The 20,643-nt window shown below is 41.7% G+C and overlaps 1 protein-coding gene across 3 annotated transcripts in view; it reads left to right on the top strand.

Annotated features, from left to right (window-relative positions):
- LOC143280942 (kinesin-like protein KIF16B) overlaps positions 1–13,628 on the top strand; it is a 79,521-nt gene extending 65,893 nt beyond the window's left edge. For all 3 annotated transcript variants that reach the window (XM_076585755.1, XM_076585756.1, XM_076585757.1), the window contains 6 exons: positions 701–740; positions 2,739–2,774; positions 3,500–3,607; positions 7,658–7,747; positions 10,029–10,109; positions 11,072–13,628. In XM_076585755.1, the coding sequence (XP_076441870.1) occupies positions 701–740; positions 2,739–2,774; positions 3,500–3,607; positions 7,658–7,747; positions 10,029–10,109; positions 11,072–11,227 (511 nt within the window). In that variant the 3' untranslated portion in view covers positions 11,228–13,628. The remainder of the gene's footprint in view (positions 1–700; positions 741–2,738; positions 2,775–3,499; positions 3,608–7,657; positions 7,748–10,028; positions 10,110–11,071) is intronic.
- Positions 13,629–20,643: the final 7,015 nt, after the last annotated feature.

Genomic DNA, 20,643 nt, shown 5'->3' on the forward strand with positions numbered 1-20,643 from the left:
CTGTGTCTCTGTGTGTGTGTGTGTGTGTGTGTCAATAATTTGAAGTGAGTTTGATGCACTGCTGTTACTACAATCATATTGTGTACAGATAAGTGAGCAGAGAGAGAGAGAGAGAGAGTGTGTGTGTGTGTGTGTGTGCGCACACACGCGCATCAATAATTTGAAGTATAAATCTGATACATTTCTTTTAATCAAAGTATGTACAGATAAGTGAACAGGTGAAAGAGAGAGAGAGAGAGTGTGTGTGTGTGTGTGTGAATAAAAGATTTGAAGTATGAGTTTGATGCAAAGCTGTCTCAACAATAGTAGTGTGAACAGTTAAGTAAACCGGCCTCTGTGTGTGTGTGTTTGTGTGTGTGTGTGTGTGTTTCTTATTGTATCCATGTCACAACATTTTTACATAACAGTAAATGGAGCAGTGAAATAATTACTTTTTTTTTCTAAACCACTGTATAAATTCAGTGTGACATAATACAGTACAGTAAAGTATTTTTGATATGATATTTTATCACCAGAATGCAGTACATGTACAACATTGTGCGACATATTTTATCATGACGCTGTACATTACAATGTTGCATTGCATGATGTGATGTTTTTTTTTATCAAGACACAATGCAATACAGTATCATATTATTAGACATGATACTTATAAGCCATTTCTTTTTGTAAACTGTTAATCCTCTGTTCATTGTTGCAGTGATAGTGCTACTGTGTGCAGTTCTTCCATTCAAACTCAGGTGGGTGGAGTTTGTTTCGTTTACATTGTTAGTATGTTTTAGTTTATTGTATTGTATTGTATTGTATTGTCACAATATATTTCTATGTGTTAAATTCAGGCTGCTCTTCCCAGGGGATCACATCACAAAAGTGCAGCACCAACCTTTTTTTTTTTTTCTCCTTTCTTTTTTCTTCCTCCAGGTGTATCCGTTTTCCTTTCAAAGTGGATTTTTTCTACAGAATTTTGCCAGGGATGACCTAAGTGCACGTTATGTACAGGACCTCGTTTTATCATCTCATCCGAATGACTAGTATCCAGACCACCACTCAAAGTCTAGTAGTGCAGGGGGTAGAAAATTCTGTCAAGTATGGGATTTGATTCTGTGCACTGAGATTCTCTCACTTACGGGGAGGACACATTGCTACTGGGCCACCACTCCACAGGAAAGTGACTTTGGCTTTTCTGAAGAAGTTGATATGTCCTTCTTCTTCTTCATTCGTGGGCTGCAACTCCCACGTTCACCCGTATGTACACGAGTGGGCTTTTACGTGTGTGACCGTTTTTACCCCGCCATGTAGGCAGCCATACTCCGCTTATCGGGGGTGTGCATGCTGGGTATGTTCTTGTTTCCATAACCCACCGATCGCTGACATGGATTACAGGATCTTTAACGTGCGTATTTGATCTTCTGCTTGCCGTATACACACAAAGAGGGTTCATTCACTAGCAGGTCTGCACATTAAGTTGACCTGGGAGATTGGAAAAATCTCCACCCTTTACCCACCAGGCGCCATTACCGAGATTCAAACCCGGGACATCGCTTTAACCGATCGGCGGTTGCGCCTGTCTGCTGTGTCCAAATACAGAGAAAAACAATCTGTTACTTCCTGCTGCAAAAATACTTAAAATGAACAACTGAAGAAAGAAGCGAAGGAAAAGAATTATTTTTACAAAAAACCCAAAAAAACCCCATTAGTTTTGACTTCCAGATATTCCTCAATGTTTTGGAAATCTCTTCCACAAAACGTCAGACTCTGCTCCACTATGAAATATTTCTCAAGTCTAATTTTTAAACATACTGATTCAAACAGTATCGTTAACTGGTTGTAGATCATTCACTCCCCACACCATCTTTGTGCATGTGTGTGCTCTGATGCGATTGTGTGGAAGGGTTAGTAGGGCTGGGGGTGAGACTGCAGAGATGTGTCAGTCGTGAGTGATGTAACACTGTTTTCAAAATAGTTTTTTGACTCACTTGTGTAAACAAAGTGAGTCTATGTTTTAACCCAGTGTTCGGTTGTCTGCGTGTGTGTGTGTGTCCGTGTGTCTGTGTGACCGTGGTAAACTTTAACATTGACATTTTCTCTGCAAATACTTTGTCAGTTGACACCAAATTTGGAATAAAAATAGGAAAAATTCAGTTCTTTCCAGTCATCTTGATTAAAGCAATATTGCACCTCTGGGATGGGCACAAAAAAATTTAAAAAAAGAAGCCTAATTATATGCAAACTGTATTTACTGTTATATTTATATTTTTTGTATTCTCTAAACTTGGCACTTTGACCTCTTATTCTGACACAACAACAAGAGGAGTCATTATTATCATTTTTTGTTCAAACAGGAACTTCTTTTGCTGAGCATGGAAGTTTTATTTATTTTGCAAACGTTTTGGTGCAGATAGTAAAAAAGGGAAATTACTCTGTAATTAATGCTAGGGGACTTAATTTATCACAAGTGAGCCTTGAAGGCCTTGCCTCTCTTGTTTTTTGTTTTTTTAAAGTTTGTATCTTGACATTAAAAAAAAAAAAATTCTGCATAGATGAATTGTTTAATGGCTCAACAGCCACAGAGTGAGTGCTATATAAACGTACATTATTGCCATTATTATTGATGTTGATGAACATATTCCTCTCACATACATCTGGTGAGCGGTTGGCAGGGTGTGTACCACTGATAATGTTGATGATGGTGGGTAACTGTTAGTCATGACGTTAATGTCGGTGTGGTCTTGTTGCAGGCGACAGGAAGTTCCAGGTCACAGGGAGAGAAGCTGGTGAGTTGCTCGCTTGCTGTCTTCCCTTGTCTTGTTCATTCTTGTTCCTCACCTCTCCCTGTCTCATCCATTCCTGTTCCTCGCCTCTCCCTGTCTCATCCATTCCTGTTCCTCACCTCTCCCTGTCTGCATTCCTGTTCCTCGCCTCTCCCTGTCTCCATTCCTGTTCCTCACCTCTCCCTGTCTAGTCCATTCCTGTTCCTCACCTCTCCCTGTCTAGTCCATTCCTGTTCCTCACCTCTCCCTGTCTAGTCCATTCCTGTTCCTCACCTCTCCCTGTCTCCATTCCTGTTCCTCACCTCTCCCTGTCTCATCCATTCCTGTTCCTCACCTCTCCCTGTCTCATCCATTCCTGTTCCTCACCTCTCCCTGTCTCCATTCCTGTTCCTCACCTCTCCCAGTCTCCATTCCTGTTCCTCGCCTCTCCCTGTCTCCATTCCTGTTCCTCACCTCTCCCAGTCTCCATTCCTGTTCCTCGCCTCTCCTAGTTTGAGAGTCATAGTCCTTCACAAAAAAATAAGCCATTAATAATAAGTTCCCACTGCAGTGGAGAAGCCGTTGATTGCATTTTACTTTTCAGGTTATGTCAGTCTCTGATATAAGCTGAGCGCTGGGCCGTAATGTATATGCGAGCTGAAATGAGTGAATTCATGGGCATCTAGAATACGGTGTACTGAATGGATAATAAAGCAGTGAGAAGAGGCGGACTGGGGACATGTGTGCAGGTGTACCAGCTGATGTACGGACCTTCTCCCCAGGGGTTGGAGATAACTGTTCCTCGCTACGCCTTCCACGGGTCAGGTCGCGATGCCCACCATGAGTACGAGGTCAAGGTGAGTCACCAGTCATGTATGTGATATTGTGACAATAGGCATATGTGATTGTTAAATTGAGTATTTTATTGGTAATGTGTGCGTTGTGTTTTGAAATTGATTTATGTGAACAGCACAAATATGACTTGGAGTTGATATTTTAAAAAAAGTACTATCACCACCCACCATCCCACGGCCCAAGCACTTGGTGTTTTTTTTCACCAGGAATCACACGTGAACCGTGAAGTCTTTGCCTCTTGGCTGGTTCTGAAAGCAGATGTGATGTGGCGTGTATGGATCAGTCCACATCCATGCAGTGACACCCCCCTTTCAACTGAAACTGACACAGAGCAGCACAGTCAGGAGTCTAAACCCATTCAGACCTGTGGAAAGTACAGTATCAGTATCAGTATCAGTAGCTCAAGGAGGTGTCACTGCGTTCGGTCAAATCCATATACGCTACACCACATCTGCCAAGCAGACGCCTGACCAGCAGCGTAACCCAACACGCTTAGTCAGGCCTTGAGAAAAAAAAAAAAAAAAAAGAAAGAAAAAAGAATGAAATAAAATAATAAATAAAATAAAATAAAAATAGAATAAAATAAAATAACAACAACAAAAAAAAAAAGAAGAAGAAAATAATAGATAAATACATAAAAATACTACTACTAATAATAATAATATTTATAAGGCGCAAAATCTTGATGAAGTCAACTGTGTGGAAAGTACAGCCTCAGCAAACTTCCATTCCATACTGACGCAGAAAAAGCGCAGAATATACACAGCTTTTCATTCAGGTTACGTGTCAGCACATCCAGAAATACTGTAGAAATTAGCTCCCTTTCCTTGCAGTTTACTCATGTGTAGGAATGTGAAAACCATTTTAACCCTTTGAGCCCTGACCACCGGTTTACCGGTGGTGGGGAGGGGTGGCATAATGCCTGGCCACCAGTTGAGTGGTGCATAAACACTTGTGTCATGTTTTGCTATTGGTTGACTTATATTGAAGAGCCAATCAGAAAAACCGTAATATTCCGACGCCAGTGAACACAGTACCAACATTGCCGCACCCCCTCACTGTGTTTTGTGCGTGTGCTTTGGATAAAAAAGATTGATTTCTACCAGGAAGCGTGCAGAGTCTCAACCTGACACGCCTCCTTTGATCAACTGATTCTGCATGCTCAGGTTCATTTTCAACATCACTATCTGTAGCAAAATCATCCGATTTGAATTCCACCTCACTATCAGAGTAATCATTGTCATACTCTACTTTTGATAAATTATCAAGCATATCAATTACTTGCTGCATTGTGTACAGTTGTTTTCTCGCACGTTTTGTCCCTGATTTCTGCCCTGACGGGCCAGGTTGAGATTCTGCACGCTTCAAGTGTTTACGCACCGCTCAACCGGTAGCCGGGCATTATGTCATTTTTCTCTGTCAGGGCTCAAGGGGTTAATGACACTTATTTTGATGCCAGACGGGCGCAATAGCTGAGTGGCTAAAGCGTTGGATTTTCAATTTGAGGGTCCCCGGTTTGAATCTGGGTAACGGTGCCTGGTGGGTAAAGGGTGGAGATTTTTCCAATCTCCCATATTATGTGAAGACCTGCTTGTGCCTGAACCCCCTTTGTAGGTATACAGAAGCAGATGATCAAATACACACGTTAAAGATCCTGTAATCCATGTCAGTGTTCGATTGGTTATGGAAACAAGATCATACCCAGCATGCATACCCCCGAAAACCAAGTATGGCTGCCTACATGGTGGGGTGAAAATGGTCATACACCTGAAAGGCCACTCGTGTACATACAAGTGAGTGTGGGAGTTGCAGTCCACAAACAAAGAAGATGATTTTGACACCAGAACAGTGCTCAAGTGCAGAACTCAGTGAGTCATTATAACTGTGTGGTGATTCCTGGTTTCCAGGTGAAGATAGGAGCGGAGACATCAGTGAGTCAACATAGCTGTGTGGTGATTCCAGAGCAATGCTTAAGTGCAGGGCTCAGTGAGTCGACATACATGTGTCATGATTCCTGGTTTCCAGGTGAAGGTAGAAGCGGAGACATCAGAGTCATTATAACTGTGTGGTGATTCCTGTCAACATAACTGTGTGGTGATTCCTGGTTTCCAGGTGAAGGTAGGAGCGGAGACATCAGTGAGTCATTATAACTGTGTGGTGATTACTTGTTTCCAGGTGGAGATAGGAGCAGAGACATCAGTGAGTCAACATAACTGTGTGGTGATTCCAGAGCAATGCTTAAGTGCAGGGCTCAGTGAGTCGACATGCATGTGTCATGCTTCCGGATTTCAAGGTGGAGATAGGAGCAGAGACATCAGTGAGTCATTATAACTGTGTGGTGATTCCTGGTTTCCAGGTGGAGATAGAAGCGGAGACATCAGTTTCAGTTTCAGTTTCAGTAGCTCAAGGAGGCGTCACTGCGTTCGGACAAATCCATATACGCTACACCACATCTGCCAAGCAGATGCCTGACCAGCAGCGTAACCCAACGCGCTTAGTCAGGCCTTGAGAAAAAAAAAAAAAAAATATATATATATATATATAGAGAGAGAGAGAGAGATAAGCGTACATACATGAATAAATAAATAATAATTATGATATAAAAAAAAAAGATAGTAGTAATGAAAATAATGATAAAATAATAATAATAATAAATAAATAATTAAATAAATAAGACAACAATGATGATAAATAAACAAATAAATATAAAACATGAAGACACACATTCACACATACACCCACACATGCATAACAGATATACCCCAAAAACGCAGTTTCACAGATATGAAAGCACAGTCAAATACATATAAACGTACGTGAGCTCCAACACACACACACACACACCACAAATTTCCCTGCACCTCCTCTACCCCCTCCTCCACACACTCATTTCTAGTCTATGTATCGCAGCTTCCAAAGCACACACACACACACACACACACACACACACACACACAAACATGCACACGCACACACACTCACACACACAGATGAACGCTTACTTGTACAAGCACACACACACACGCCCATATCTCCCACCCCCAACCCCACACACATATATACAAAGATATATATATATATAATATATACGTTCCAATATCCTGTTGCTCCCACAATGTAGGCATGCATACACTCACATACCTCATCCTCTACCTCACCTCATCCCTGCACCCCCACCTCCCCCTCACACACACACACAACACACACACACACACACACATGCACAGAACTCTCCTGACACTTGTGTACACTTACACTCTCACGCATGCACAAACGCACAAACGAGACATCAGTGAGTCATTATAACTGTGTGGTGATTCCTGGTTTCCAGGTGGAGATAGGAGCGGAGACATCAGTGAGTCATAACTGTGTGGTGATTCCTGGTTTCCAGGTGAAGGTAGGAGCGGAGACATCAGTGAGTCATTATAACTGTGTGGTGATTCCTGGTTTCCAGGTGGAGATAGGAGCAGAGACATCAGTGAGTCATTATAACTGTGTGGTGATTCCTGGTTTCCAGGTGAAGATATGAGCAGAGACATCAGTGAGTCAACATAACTGTGTGGTGATTCCTGGTTTCCAGGTGGAGATAGGAGCGGAGACATCAGTGAGTTAACATAGCTGTGTGGTGATTCCAGAGCAATGCTTAAGTGCAGGGCTCAGTGAGTCGACATACATGTGTCATGATTCCTGGTTTCCAGGTGAAGGTAGAAGCGGAGACATCAGAGTCATTATAACTGTGTGGTGATTCCTGTCAACATAACTGTGTGGTGATTCCTGGTTTCCAGGTGAAGGTAGGAGCGGAGACATCAGTAAGTCATTATAACTGTGTGGTGATTCCTGTCAACATAACTGTGTGGTGATTCCTGGTTTTCAGGTGAAGATAGGAGCAGAGACATCAGTGAGTCATTATAACTGTGTGGTGATTCCTTTCAACATAACTGTGTGGTGATTCCTGGTTTCCAGGTGGAGATAGGAGCGGAGACATCAGTGAGTCATTATAACTGTGTGGTGATTCCTGTCAACATAACTGTGTGGTGATTCCTGGTTTTCAGGTGAAGATAGGAGCAGAGACATGGAGCGTGTTCCGTCGCTACAGCCGCTTCCGGGAGCTGCACCAGAAGATGAAGAAACAGTTCCCTGAGGTGAGTGCATTGCCAGGCACTGCACAGGCACACACAGACTTCATGGTGGTGATGATGATGATGATAGTAATGATATGATACGATCAGCCTTCACTCTCCCACACAGCCTTTATAACGATGATAGTGATGATAGTATTGCTGCTTCTGCTAATGATAATGACTAGAGTGGCCTTCCCTCTCCCACACAGCCTTTATAATGATGATAGTATTGCTGCTTCTGCTAATGTTAATGACTAGATCAGCCTTCCCTCTCCCACACAGCCTTTATAATGATGATAGTATTGCTGCTTCTGCTAATGATAATGACTAGATCAGCCTTCCCTCTCCCACACAGCCTTTATAATGATGATAGTATTGCTGCTTCTGCTAATGATAATGACTAGAGTGGCCTTCCCTCTCCCACACAGCCTTTATAATGATGGTAATGATTTTAATACTGCTCCTGCTGATGATAATGATTAGAGCAGCATTCACTCTCCCACACAGTCTTTATGATGATGATACTACTACTACTACTATTACTACTACTACTATAATGATTAGATGGTCTTCACTTTCCCACACAGCCTGTATGATAATGACAATGATAATGATAATAAAAGTAATGATAAGGGTGGCCTGCACTCTCCAGTGCAGCCTTGAAAATGATGATAATAATAATGATGATGATAAGAGCACCCAGCACTTTCCTGTGCAGCCTTTATGATAACTACTAATAATGATAATGATGATAATACTACAGGATTTTGTAGGTTTTGTGGCTGTTGGTTCTTTGACATGCATTAAGTGCATACCTCACGTGGGACCTGTGTCTGTTGTCTCATCCGAAAGACAAATATACTCTATGCTAAAACATTTTGATGTGTATCATCACACGCCCATGGCATATTAAATGACTGATGAGGCAGCTCACAACAGTCATTACTGTAAACTACCTTGTAAATGCCCAGCATGAAGCAAACACCCAACCACCACTTTGGATTGAAAACAGTGTATGTGGTGAAATACCGTATCATAAAATAATGATAATCCAGTCTGCTATTTTTGACTCACTTGTGTAAACAAAGTGAGTCTATGTTTTAACCCGGTGTTCGGTTGTCTGTGTGTGTGTCTGTGTGTCCGTGGTAAACTTTAACATTGACATTTTCTCTGCAACTACTTTGTCAGTTGACACCAAATTTGGCATAAAAATAGGAAAAATTCAGTTCTTTCCAGTCATCTTGTTTAAAACAATATTGCGCTTCTGGGATGGGCACAAAAAAATAAAGAATGAAGCCTAATTATATGCAAACTGCATTTACTGTTATATTTATATTTTTTGTATTCTCTAAACTTGGCACTTTGATCTGATATTCTGACCCAACAGCTAGAGCAGTCATTATTATCATTTTTGGCTCAAACAGGAACTTCTTTTGCTAAGCATGGAAGCTTTATTTATTTTGCAAACGTTTTGGTGCAGATAGAAAAAAAGGGAAATTACTATGTAATGCTAGTGGAGTTAATTTGCTTTAAACTGATCTTTCTCATCTTAACATTACATTTTGAAACAAGAGAGGCAAGGCCTTCAAGACTCACTTGTGATGCACTTTTTAAAAAAAATGCAAGCTTTTTATGTATTGAGTATAATTTCAAAATGTAATGTTTAAGATGAGAAAGATCAGTTTAAAGCAAACTAAGTTCCCAGCAGAGTAATTTCCCTTGTTTTACTGCCTACACCAAAACGTTTGCAATAAATAAAACTTCCACGCTTAGCAAAAGAAGTTCCTGTTTGAACAAAAAATGATAATAATGATAGATCTTTGGTTGGGTCGAATATCAGATCAAAGTGCCAAGTTTAGAGAATACAAAAAATATAAATATAACAGTAAATGCATTATACTCAATACATAAAAAGCTTGGATTTTTTTAAAAGTGTATCACAAGTGAGTCTTGAAGGCCTTGTCTTTCTTGTTGATCTTGTTGCTTCACAAAGCAGATCAGATTGAGATAGAGAGATAAGGAATTAGGGTGCCTGCATGAGATGTGGATGTGTGTTTGAAAAACCAAGTGGCAGCATGATGTTTCTCCATGATGTGGTGTCTTGTTTCAGTAGCTAAAGTTATGTTCTGGCTCCCAGCCTAGCCAGTGCTGCACAGTAAAGTTAGGGACTGGGCTCCTGCAAAGGGTAAAGTTCCCAGTAAACGCCCACTCCTAACTTTTGGGGTGGAATTTGAACAAAGTGATGGTGGGCACTTACAAGGAAATTTACATTGATACGTAAATTGTCTGATCTCTGTGCCAGGTGCGTAGCGTCCCTTTCCCAGGGCGACGCCTGTTCCACAAGACGGAGAAGGTGGCTGCAGAGCGACGAATCAAGCTGGAGGTGAAGAGTTTTTGTCTCTGATTTTCAGCCTGTCTGTGTGTTTAATTCATCATGTGTGCTGTAGGGTAAGGATGTGGAAGTGGGTTTTGCATGGCTACTTTATGTTTAAAAGAAGTTTCCATGGCCTTTTACAACCTTCAGGGCAGTGAATTCATATCCACTGTGTCTAGGGCTTGAAATAAGAAGACAGGGCCTAATCTTCTCCTTCTGCCGTTTTAACCTTTCCCAGCCGAAGTCAGGTATCCATTCACACACCGGAGTGGAGTGTGGAAAACCCTGATCACTAGTGACCACTGGATCAGAAGTCCGATGACTAACCGATTCTGCCATGGTGTATGTGTGTGTTAAACACTCATCTTACTGACTCATTTTATTATAGATCAAGCTGAAGCAGAAGGGGCCAGCAAATCTTCTGCAGTCTGTCTTGAGCAAGCCAGCTGATTTTATTTCAGGTCTTGCCTGCTGTTTTCATCTTCTGGTTGTCTTCTACTTTGCCCTCACTTTACTGGGGAGCTGTGAAGAAGAATTGTTCACCAGATTCCTTCTGGTCTGTAGGTTGTGTGTCAAAGACTAGGTCTCTGCAAAATGGTTTTCCTGTCCATTCTGCAATGTTGTCAGTCCATCGCTTTTTTTTTTTCCCCTGTCTTTACCTCCATCTCCCTCCCTCAACAGTTCTGTGAAGGAACGTTTTAACTCATTCAGCCCTGAGTCCAAGCAATGACCTGGCGTCAAAAATCTATTTTTTTAAATCGTGTAGTCGCAGCTACATATGCACATATTGCAAACAAAGGAATTAACTACTACACTAATTTCCAGGTGTGTCCCCACATATTGATTTTGAAGAAAAACTGGTCAGTTTCAGAATGTTGTTTTCTCCAGATCCACATCAGTATGGCAGAGGAACCTGCAGAGGCTGTATGTTCCCCAGGGCTGAATGTTTTATCCAGGCCCCTGTGTTGCAGTGCTACCTGCGACAGCTGATCAAGTTGTGCCAGGAGGACCGCCGCAGCCCCCTCCACCCCGACAACCACCTCCACCTCACCAAGCACCTGCTGGCACAGTTAGACCCCTTCTTCCGCCGAGGTCTCTTCGACAGCTCCCGCCACGTCGCCCGCTGACCGCACAGCAACACAGCAACTTCTTTTGTCAGCACTTCTGTTTTTGAGAGCTGCTGGTTGGAGGAAAGTGGTTATGGTTTATTTATTGAAGCTGTTTGTTTGTTTCTGTCTTCTTTAGGGAGTTTCCTGCCAGACAGTGTGTGTGTGTGTGTGTGTGTCTGGTGTGATGATCTGGGGGTTTTTTGTTTTGTTTTTTGGCAAATTGTCTGGTGTCACATATTCTCCGTTTTATTGACTGAGTTGCCACAGTCAAAGTTAACTAGTGATCTATTTTGTCAGTTACTGTCAGGGGATGTTGGGAATCTGTCACAGGTGATACAATTTTTCATCCACACGAGTTGCCTCTGAGCTTCTTTCTCCACTGCTTCTTGGCCCAGACACCTTGACAGTCATGACCATGCCTTTGTATGTGTGTAGCAATGCAGACTGGATTAGATCATACGATGTTAGATTGACCAACAGGAGAGAGTGACCCTCTGAAGGTAGTATGGGACCCCCTAGAATTACAGTGAAAGACCCTGGGAGCCCCAAGATTTTTTTTAAAACTTAAGAGCCCCTGAAATGTTGGGTGAGGAAAAGGTCCGTCTGCAGTAATGATAACAGAGGTGGGTGACTGCTCACATGTTGGCTAGCTTACATATCGTATTGCATTGTATTACTCTTTTGCTTCAGCAGATTTCTCTTTGTCTAATTTGGGATGCTGTCCCCAGGGAGAGTGTTTCACAACAATGATAGTGCCACCTTTTTTTTCTGCCTGCCAGTGTTACTAGTCTTCCTGTCAAAGTGGATTTTTTCAACAGAATTTTGCCAGGGACAACCGTTTTTGTTGTCATGGGTTCTTTTATGTGCCTTGAGAGCAAGCTATACATGGGACCTCATTTTGTTACCTCATTTGAATAATGAACAGACCACAACTCGAGGAAGACCTTGCCTAGAAAATGACAGAGAGGAAGAAAATTTTAGTGAGTGTGGGATTCATGTGCTCAAGATTCTGTCACTTTCCAGGCAAACACTTTACCACTAGGCCATCACTCCACACCAGGAAGGGGTCAGGGGTTGGCCAGTCAGCAGTCATGGCAACAGAAGTGTGTGGCAGCTGACATGTTGGCAAGCTCAGACCGTGAATGTCTGGTGGAATGATCATGTCTGAACACATTTCTGACCATGACCCCACAAATTGTTAGTCCTGCAAAATTCCACCTTTGGACTGGTACCAGTACATCAATAGTCATGACAACTACTGCTGTTGCCCTAAGTGCAGTTAAGTTTCAGTTACTCAAGGAGGCGTCACTGCGTTCAGACAAATCCATGTCAGCTGCACCACATCAGCTGAGCAGATTCCTGACCAGCAGCATAACCCAACATGCTTGGTCAGGTCTTGAAGGAAAATAAAATGAAGTAAGATAAGATACAGACAGAAATGAATTTATAAGTAATTGAATTAATGAATTATTAAATAATTATTAATAAGAACAGAAATATAAAATAAAATAAAGAAAAATATTGATATGAATAATAACATAAATAACAATAATGAGAATAAATACCAGCCGCCGTGGCGAAGTGGTTAGCGTCGCGGACTGACGGCTGGGAGGACGCGGGTTCGAATCCCAGCGGAGGTGGGTTTTTCGGCCCGTGGCCGGCTCCTACCCAGAGTTGAGTGTGCTGTGGGCTTAAATGGGGAGACTGGGACCACACAGTCGAGTGTCATCCACTTCAAGGATGCGTCTTTGGGTGTGTTGCTCTAATTACCTGACCAACACTGCAAGTGCCTGTATCTCTCGGGCCTGGTTAATGCCGGGATATCATTATGACAGGAAGCGTAGAGTACAGCCTTGTCACGCAGTCCCAAACCAAAATGGACCTCCATAGCAACATCGTCATCATCATCGTCATCCTCCTCCTCCTTCATCGTCATCAATATAAACAAAATAGTCTCAAAGTCTGTGGCCTTTCATGCCCTGCTCTCATGGTGACCTCAGTTTCGATACCCCTCCACTTCCGTGCTTTGGGTGAGTCCTGTCAATGTCGTCAGTGTCGGCAGATTCATGGGGGGCTGTTGTTTGAGGGACGTGGTGGCGGTCTTCACTCTGGGAGGGACGCTCACTCAGTCTGGCTCCGCGACTAAGCCATTATTGTCGTTAGTAGGGGGCTTAGTAGGTGGTGTCCTAAGTACGTTAAAACAGAAAAGGCACCACTGAACACCACCGAAGTGACTCAGCAGCAGTGCAGGGTCTCTTCTGGTGTGTGGCCTCCTCGCGACCTAACATCGATGGTTCCCTGTGGACTGCCGACGCTGGAACTGCGAAGGACGAACCCGGGTGTGGCCGTGTATGGGGGAATCTAAATGAGCGGCGTGGGAGTAATGCCACTGAAACGGTGCAGATAATGGGGCAGCAAAATAAAAAAATAAAAAAAAAAAATAAAAATAATGAGAATAAATAAATTTTAAAAATATACACATGAGCGCTAACACACACATATATTCACACACACGCACAGACCACAAAGGTAGGACTGCCCTACATGAGTGTCAGAGGAAATTACTCTCTGAACTTCTGTTAATGCAGTGTTTGAAAATACCCTCAAAAGTATGGCAAAGCAATGATTGCATGTGACACAACCTGTAGCACTGACTGTTGCAGTCAAAACAGCTTGGTCCAGGGGCGGTAACTCAGCAGATTTTGTTTGGTCAGAAATGTGTTACATGCAGTGGTGTGTGCTGGTTGTGTTGAGTGTGTAGGTGACCCTGTTTAACTCCTTGAGTGCTGAATCTTGGTGAAATAAGATGATTGTGGTATTAATAAAGAAAGTGCAGTTACCACTCTGTGCACTTGTAAGGGGTGTAATTGGGGGAGGTAACCTACTTCCGGGAGGTTATCGGCCACAGCTACTTTCGTTTTCTCCGCATAGGTGGATAGTAGTTTGCACAGGACAGGAATCGGACTCCCTGCCGGAGTCTGCACTAGTGGGTCATGGTAAGTATGTTAGATAAACAATTTTAGGAAAAATATTTCCCTTTTGCTGAAGAAAAAAGAAATGCAGTTTGAAGAGGTAAAAATCCAATTAAAGGATTGTTGACATCCTGGCTTGTAAGCTGAATCATATCTCAGTGAAGTGACAACACTCCACTGACAAGCATACTCATCAGCAGCAGTCAAGGTGTTAAACAATCCAGGACAGATCTCTGTTGAATCTCCCACTTTTTTTTTTGTTTTGTTTTGTTCTCATACTGGGTACCTTCCCTCAGGGAAAAAATTGCATACTGGGTTGTTGTTGTTTTTTTCAGAACCTGGATCTCTGCAAATGGTCTCCCTGTCCATTCTGCAGAGCTATCATTCCATCATTTTTTTCTGTCTTCCCCCATCTCCCTCCCTCAACAGTTTCTTGGGGGATTGTTTTAACAAGGCCATTTCATCTTAACTGATATGAGTATCAGTTAATTATTTCAGCCTTGAGTTAACCACTTTGTGAGTGTGCGTCAGTGTGCGTGCATATCAGTGTGTGTGTATCAGGAATGGTAACAAGCAGATAGGTCCTTCTGCATTTCAACTTGACCCTCACAGATATGTCATATATCATCAGTGTATGTGTGTGAATATGGTATTCCTGTAAATCTGTAAACCCATCACCTCAGCAGGAATCTTTGATCTTCTTGTTCATTGCTAATCAGTTTTAAGTGTATAACCTCTTCTGATTATGTTCATGAAATAATCATGAATGTTGGGGGAAAAAAAAACTGTTGTGTGAACATAAAGCTCACAGAAATGTGTCACCACTTTTTTTCTCTCCTGTACATTGTGGAGGAGACAGTAGACAGTCTGTGAGGATTGTTGAAGAATTTCGCAGTACCTTTCGTTTGGAGAAGGACCATGCCTGACCTGATTTACATGTATGCGTGTGTATGTGGGTGGCGATAGTGCATACGTGAAAATTGAGGAATGTCCGTCCATCTTTTATTTCGCCACTGTCATGAATCCCGTCATTATCCCGGTTTTTGTGAGTCATCAGAAGCTGCATTGGTTGATGACAGATTTTTGCATCAATCTGGAACCATTCCTTTTTTTTCCTTCTGCATATCAGAGAGGAAAATTGTCCTCCAAACCTTGCATATCAATGTGAGTAGCTCTTTATATGTATGTGTTGTTGAGTGGATATCAGAAATTCATAACAATAAATTGTGACTGTGCACTGGGGAAAGGGGAATGCGTATATATGTGCAGAATGTCAGCAGGGTCTTAGAGGCTTTTTCTTGTTGTCACATTTGTCTTTTGTCATTAATTTTGTCTTTTTCATGACTAACAGTGCCTTGTACTCTGATGACAGCCACACATACCCACACACTAGAGACAGACATTACAGTGTTGCTGGAATATAGGCTTAAAAAATGTGCCAGAAATATAGCATCTAGAGTGTTCAGTACAAACAGTATTTACTAGTGATGAAAATGTTGTATCCAAAGTGCCAGATAGTTTAGTACGAACAGTATTTAGGAGTGATGGAAATGTTGCATGCAGTGTGCCAATGTCTCCCGGTCCATTCCCCTTTAATTTCTCCAGCAGCTCTGACATTTTTTTGCGTGCTCTTTCCTGCAGTCTATGATTTTATATCTGTGCTGTTTAGCTCTAGTGATTAGGTAGTGATATTGTAAATACCAAGATGGGCACAAGTTGTCATTTCTGAAGTGTTATTTACCAACACAACCTTTTTGGTGTATTGTTTTGCGTGTCACTTTGAAATATTTTGAAAGAATTCTTGTTTACATTTGTGTGTGTGTGTGTGTGTGATATGTGGATGATAAATGGTTTAAATTTCAGTCTGTAGCGCTGCCTAGTCTTATTTGTCTTAAGAAGCTTGATGGACAAGGTAATAGGTCATGAACAGTGTAGTTTTGGTTCTTTTATTTGGGATTGGTTCATTTAAAAAAAATATATATATATTCTCCAACTTCTTTTGTAGTTAGTAAAATGGTGGGTGTAGGTTTCCTAACCAGTTTATTTTGGGTACTTAGTAAAATGGTGGGTGTGGGTTTCCTGACCAGTTTATTTTGGGTACTTAGTAAAATGGTGGGTGTGGGTTTCCTGACCAGTTTATTTTGGGTACTTAGTAAAATGGTGGGTGTGGGTTTCCTGACCAGTTTATTTTGGGTACTTAGTAAAATGGTGGGTGTGGGTTTCCTGACCAGTTTATTTTGGGTACTTAGTAAAATGGTGGGTGTGGGTTTCCTGACCAGTTTATTTTGGGTACTTAGTAAAATGGTGGGTGTGGGTTTCCTGACCAGTTTATTTTGGGTTTTTCCACAGCAACAACCATGCTCCCTTACTGAATGAATTTATTCCCATTTGGTATATATTAGTAAGTCATGTCTGAAAACGACCATCAGAACAGCAGAGGAGGCAACTCCTGTGACTATCTGGGGTGGAATTTAATTCCATTTTTTTCCATCTGTAGCTTCTCTCACCTTCTGTCCAGTTGTTAGGTTTAGTCTTTCATCCCGTTAGTTCAGAGTTATGCATGTGTGTGAAAGTGGTTTGAATTGTTGCTGCACAAGATTTAGCACTACATACATACATACATTTATTATTGTGGAATTCCTGCTTTGGCTGTGTCACATGCAAGCAAACATGTTTGAGAATTGCACACAAAAAAAACCTGTGGTCACGACCACTGTCCATGTGCCTTGAACGTGTAACAAGGGGAATTCTTTTTGCCCCGAACAGAACCACTGACCAAGGACCACTACTGGTCGTCAGTTTTACTTTCTCACCATAAGTTCTGACATCCAAGGAACGACTGTTCATCTGAGATGACTGAATGTATGTTTGGTTTACAGTGAGTATGAACTGTGTCAAGCTGTGGGAATCTGGGGTGACTGAATGAATGTTTGGTTTACAGTAAATATGAATTGTGCCAAGCTGTGGGAATCTAAGGTGACTGAATGTATGTGTGGCTTACAGTAAGTATGAATTGTGCCAAGCTGTGGGAATCCTATTGATAATATTGATTTTGTCATTGGTAATGTGCATCAGATAGTAAAGAAAATAACAGGTTTATTACACGCCTACCTTTTCTTGTATCAGCTTGTGGGGGTACAGAGTGACTTGAGGTGTGACTCTCCACTACTGGATGAACAAAAAACACTGCCAATAAACACTGATCATCCTTTGACAGATGTCTTGTCTTCCTGTTTTCCTATCTTTCCTGCTGTTCTTGTTATAATCTTTCATCATCTGATATTTCTGTCTGTACCTTTACCAATCCGTCTCAAGATCTCTTCCATTTTTTTCATAGTGGTGGTAGACTAAAGAAATGGTGTGTGTGTGTGTGCGTGTGTGTGTGCGCGCGCACACACACATGCATTCGTGTTGTGTTAATTTTTGTCTCAACAGATTTCTCTGGGTGAAATTCAGGCTGCTCTCCCTGGGGAGAGCTTGTTGCTGTGCAGTGCCACCCATATTTTTTCTTCATCTTTTTTCTGTCTGCAAGTGGATTTGTTTTACTATCAAAGTATATCTTTCTATAGAATTTTGCTAGGGACAACCCTTTGTTGCAATATGTTCTTTCATGTGTGCTAAGTGCATGTTGCACACAGGACCTCAGTCTGTTGCCTCATCTGAATGATTAGCACCCAGACCACCATTGAATGTCTTGTGGAGGGGTGTGTAAAAATCCTGGTTTGTATATGGGGCTGGAACCTGTTGACACTCACTTCCTAGTATGGTACATTACCACCAGGCCACTGTCCATGTGTGTGAGTGTCACTTTGTATTGATAAACTGCCAATGTTAAATAAAGTTTACCACATGCACACACTTTTGTCCCTCACCAATTAAGACTTCTTCCTTGACATTCTTCAAATCAACAGACACCATAAGAAAAAAAATAGTACAACCATTGATAAAATCAAGATTGCTTAAGACTTCTTCCTTGACATTCTTCAAAACAACAGACACCATAAGACAAAATAGTCCAACCATTGATAAAATCCAGACTGCTTTCTACACACATCTCCCCATGAGTGACATGCTGAATTCTATGGCAGACACCAACAATGCGTGCAATTACGTTTCACACTCCCAAAGCTTCTTCAGGTAACGGCTCACTCACTCCCCAAGCTGATCCTTTGTTGGCTTCTCTCTCAGCTAGACTCACATCCCACAGTGCTCCATCTGTTGTTGCCTATCGCCCGCCTAACCATACTCATAATGCTCAGTCCGGAAAAAAAAAGCAAATAAAGGAGGAAAAAAACTGCAAAAAAAAAAGAAAAAAAAAGAACAATGAATGAACAACTGAACTTGTTTTATATAGGATGCGTAAAAATTTCCACACTTAAGTTGTACGTTCACAGTGCCACCCACACACAGAGAACGAAACAAGAAATAATCAAATGCCTGCACAGCAAATACACACACACAGCAACTGATTTAGAAAGAAGGTGGGGATGGGGTAGCGGGCGGGAATTGAAAACAAAACAACAACTAAAAAATAACCAGTGTAAGAGGAATGAGACGTTTAATTAATCAATCCTTGTAGTACAATATACATCAGGCATCACAGCACTTAAAAAAAAAAAAAAACTACTCTTCTGTCTCCTTCGTTTACACAGGGTGCCACTGATAATGCACTTGTAAAGACATCACAGACTAAAAAAGACGACTTAGCCAGGTCTTGTGCTCTGTTGCAGTCAGCTCCACCACTGGCACTGGCAAACAGACCAGCCCTCCCCAGAATCATATCACCGCTACAGCCTCCAAAATCCAGAACAAACCAAAATTTCAATATAACCACATCACTATTCATCAGGGAACATTAATTCTTGTAGCTCTGAGATTGTCTCACAGCTAAAGATGACACTGGCAGTGACTTTGCCTTTGGTGGTGTTCCACATGCTTCCTCTTCCTCACACCTGTTTTGTCAGTGTAGGTCTCACATGCATTCCTCTTCATAGCCATGTCGGTTTGCAAAATTATTTTGCAGCCTTTCTAAATTTCCAGTTTCAACAGAATGCTGGCACAAGCGCCTCTAAGCTACTGTTGCAAACATCTGAAGAAATCAACTGCTCATGTCTCCCCCAACCCCCAGCTCCCCCCTCTAAAAAGGCCACACGTTTTTTTTTGTTAGCTCAATGATATATTTGTTCTTTTTTTTGGTAGGCATGTGTGGGCAAATCAGACCTGCATTTTTCTGGTCTTCTACTCCAGGAAGAGTCAAGTCACCTTCAACACCCAACATCCGTCATCATCACCTGTCTGCAGTCATCAGTGTTCAAGTGTCAGTGTTGTCGTCATTGTCCTTGAAGTCATTTGCTGCCCTTCGTTGTTGTAAAATTCATCAGTGACCCATAACCTCAGTTTGTATATCCTTCATCCTAAGTCAGACTCTTTTTTTTTTTCTTTTTTTTTTCTTGGTTCAAATTTACCTTTCTGTCATCCTTACCGTACTGCATCCATCTCTCTCACTGCTTTACATTAATTATTATCATGTTGTTTTGTGGGAATAAAACTTCCAATGGGGGTTAGAGATGCCACCACAGAAGTTGTATCATGAACCTGTTTACCACTTACTATTTTTCAACAAAGCATGTTTTTTTTTCATTTACTATAAAACACCTTACCGATTAAAACAAAGTGGTACAAATTATTTGTATCATGAACCTGTTTACCACTTACTATTTTTCAACAAAGCATGTTTTTTTTTCATTCAATTCACTTTGCCATGCTATAAAACACCTAACCGATTAAAACAAAGTGGTACAAATTAGTTGTATCATGAACCTGTTTACCACTTCCTATTTTTCAACAAAGCATGGGTTTTTTTTCCATTCAATTCACTTTGCCATGCTATAAAACACCTAACCGATTAAAACAAAGTGGTACCAATTGCATATGTATACATACGTTATTCTTGGTATGAACATATTTACACCCTTTTTTTTTTATTTCCACCCTCCCTCAAGTAAATGTAAACAAGTCAACAACGCAACATGGACATGGTAAACAAAAAACCAGCTGTGGTGGTGAAGTGGTCAGCCTTGAGGAGTAATGACTAGGAGGACATGGATTTGATCCCCATAAGAGTTAGGGGGTTTTCAGCCCGTGGCTGGTTCCTACCCAGTCAAGTGTGCTATGGGCTCAAATGGGGAGATTGGGACCTCACAGTCATGGGTCATCCACTTCACAGATGTGTCTTCAAGTGTGTTGCTCAGACTTACTGACCAACACTACAGGTGTCTGTATCTCTTAGAATGGTTGATGCGGGGGTCTATTATGAGAGAGCAACCCTGTAAAGTAGTCCCAAATGTAAACGGAACCCCAGAGTTGTCATCACCCCCCATTATCATTCATCATCAACATCGAAATATATCAAATAAAATGCCCAGAATTCTGGGGCACACACACACACAAAAGATTCATCCA

This window comes from Babylonia areolata, chromosome 4 (assembly GCF_041734735.1).
Source record: "Babylonia areolata isolate BAREFJ2019XMU chromosome 4, ASM4173473v1, whole genome shotgun sequence".
NCBI lineage: Eukaryota > Metazoa > Mollusca > Gastropoda > Neogastropoda > Buccinidae > Babylonia > Babylonia areolata.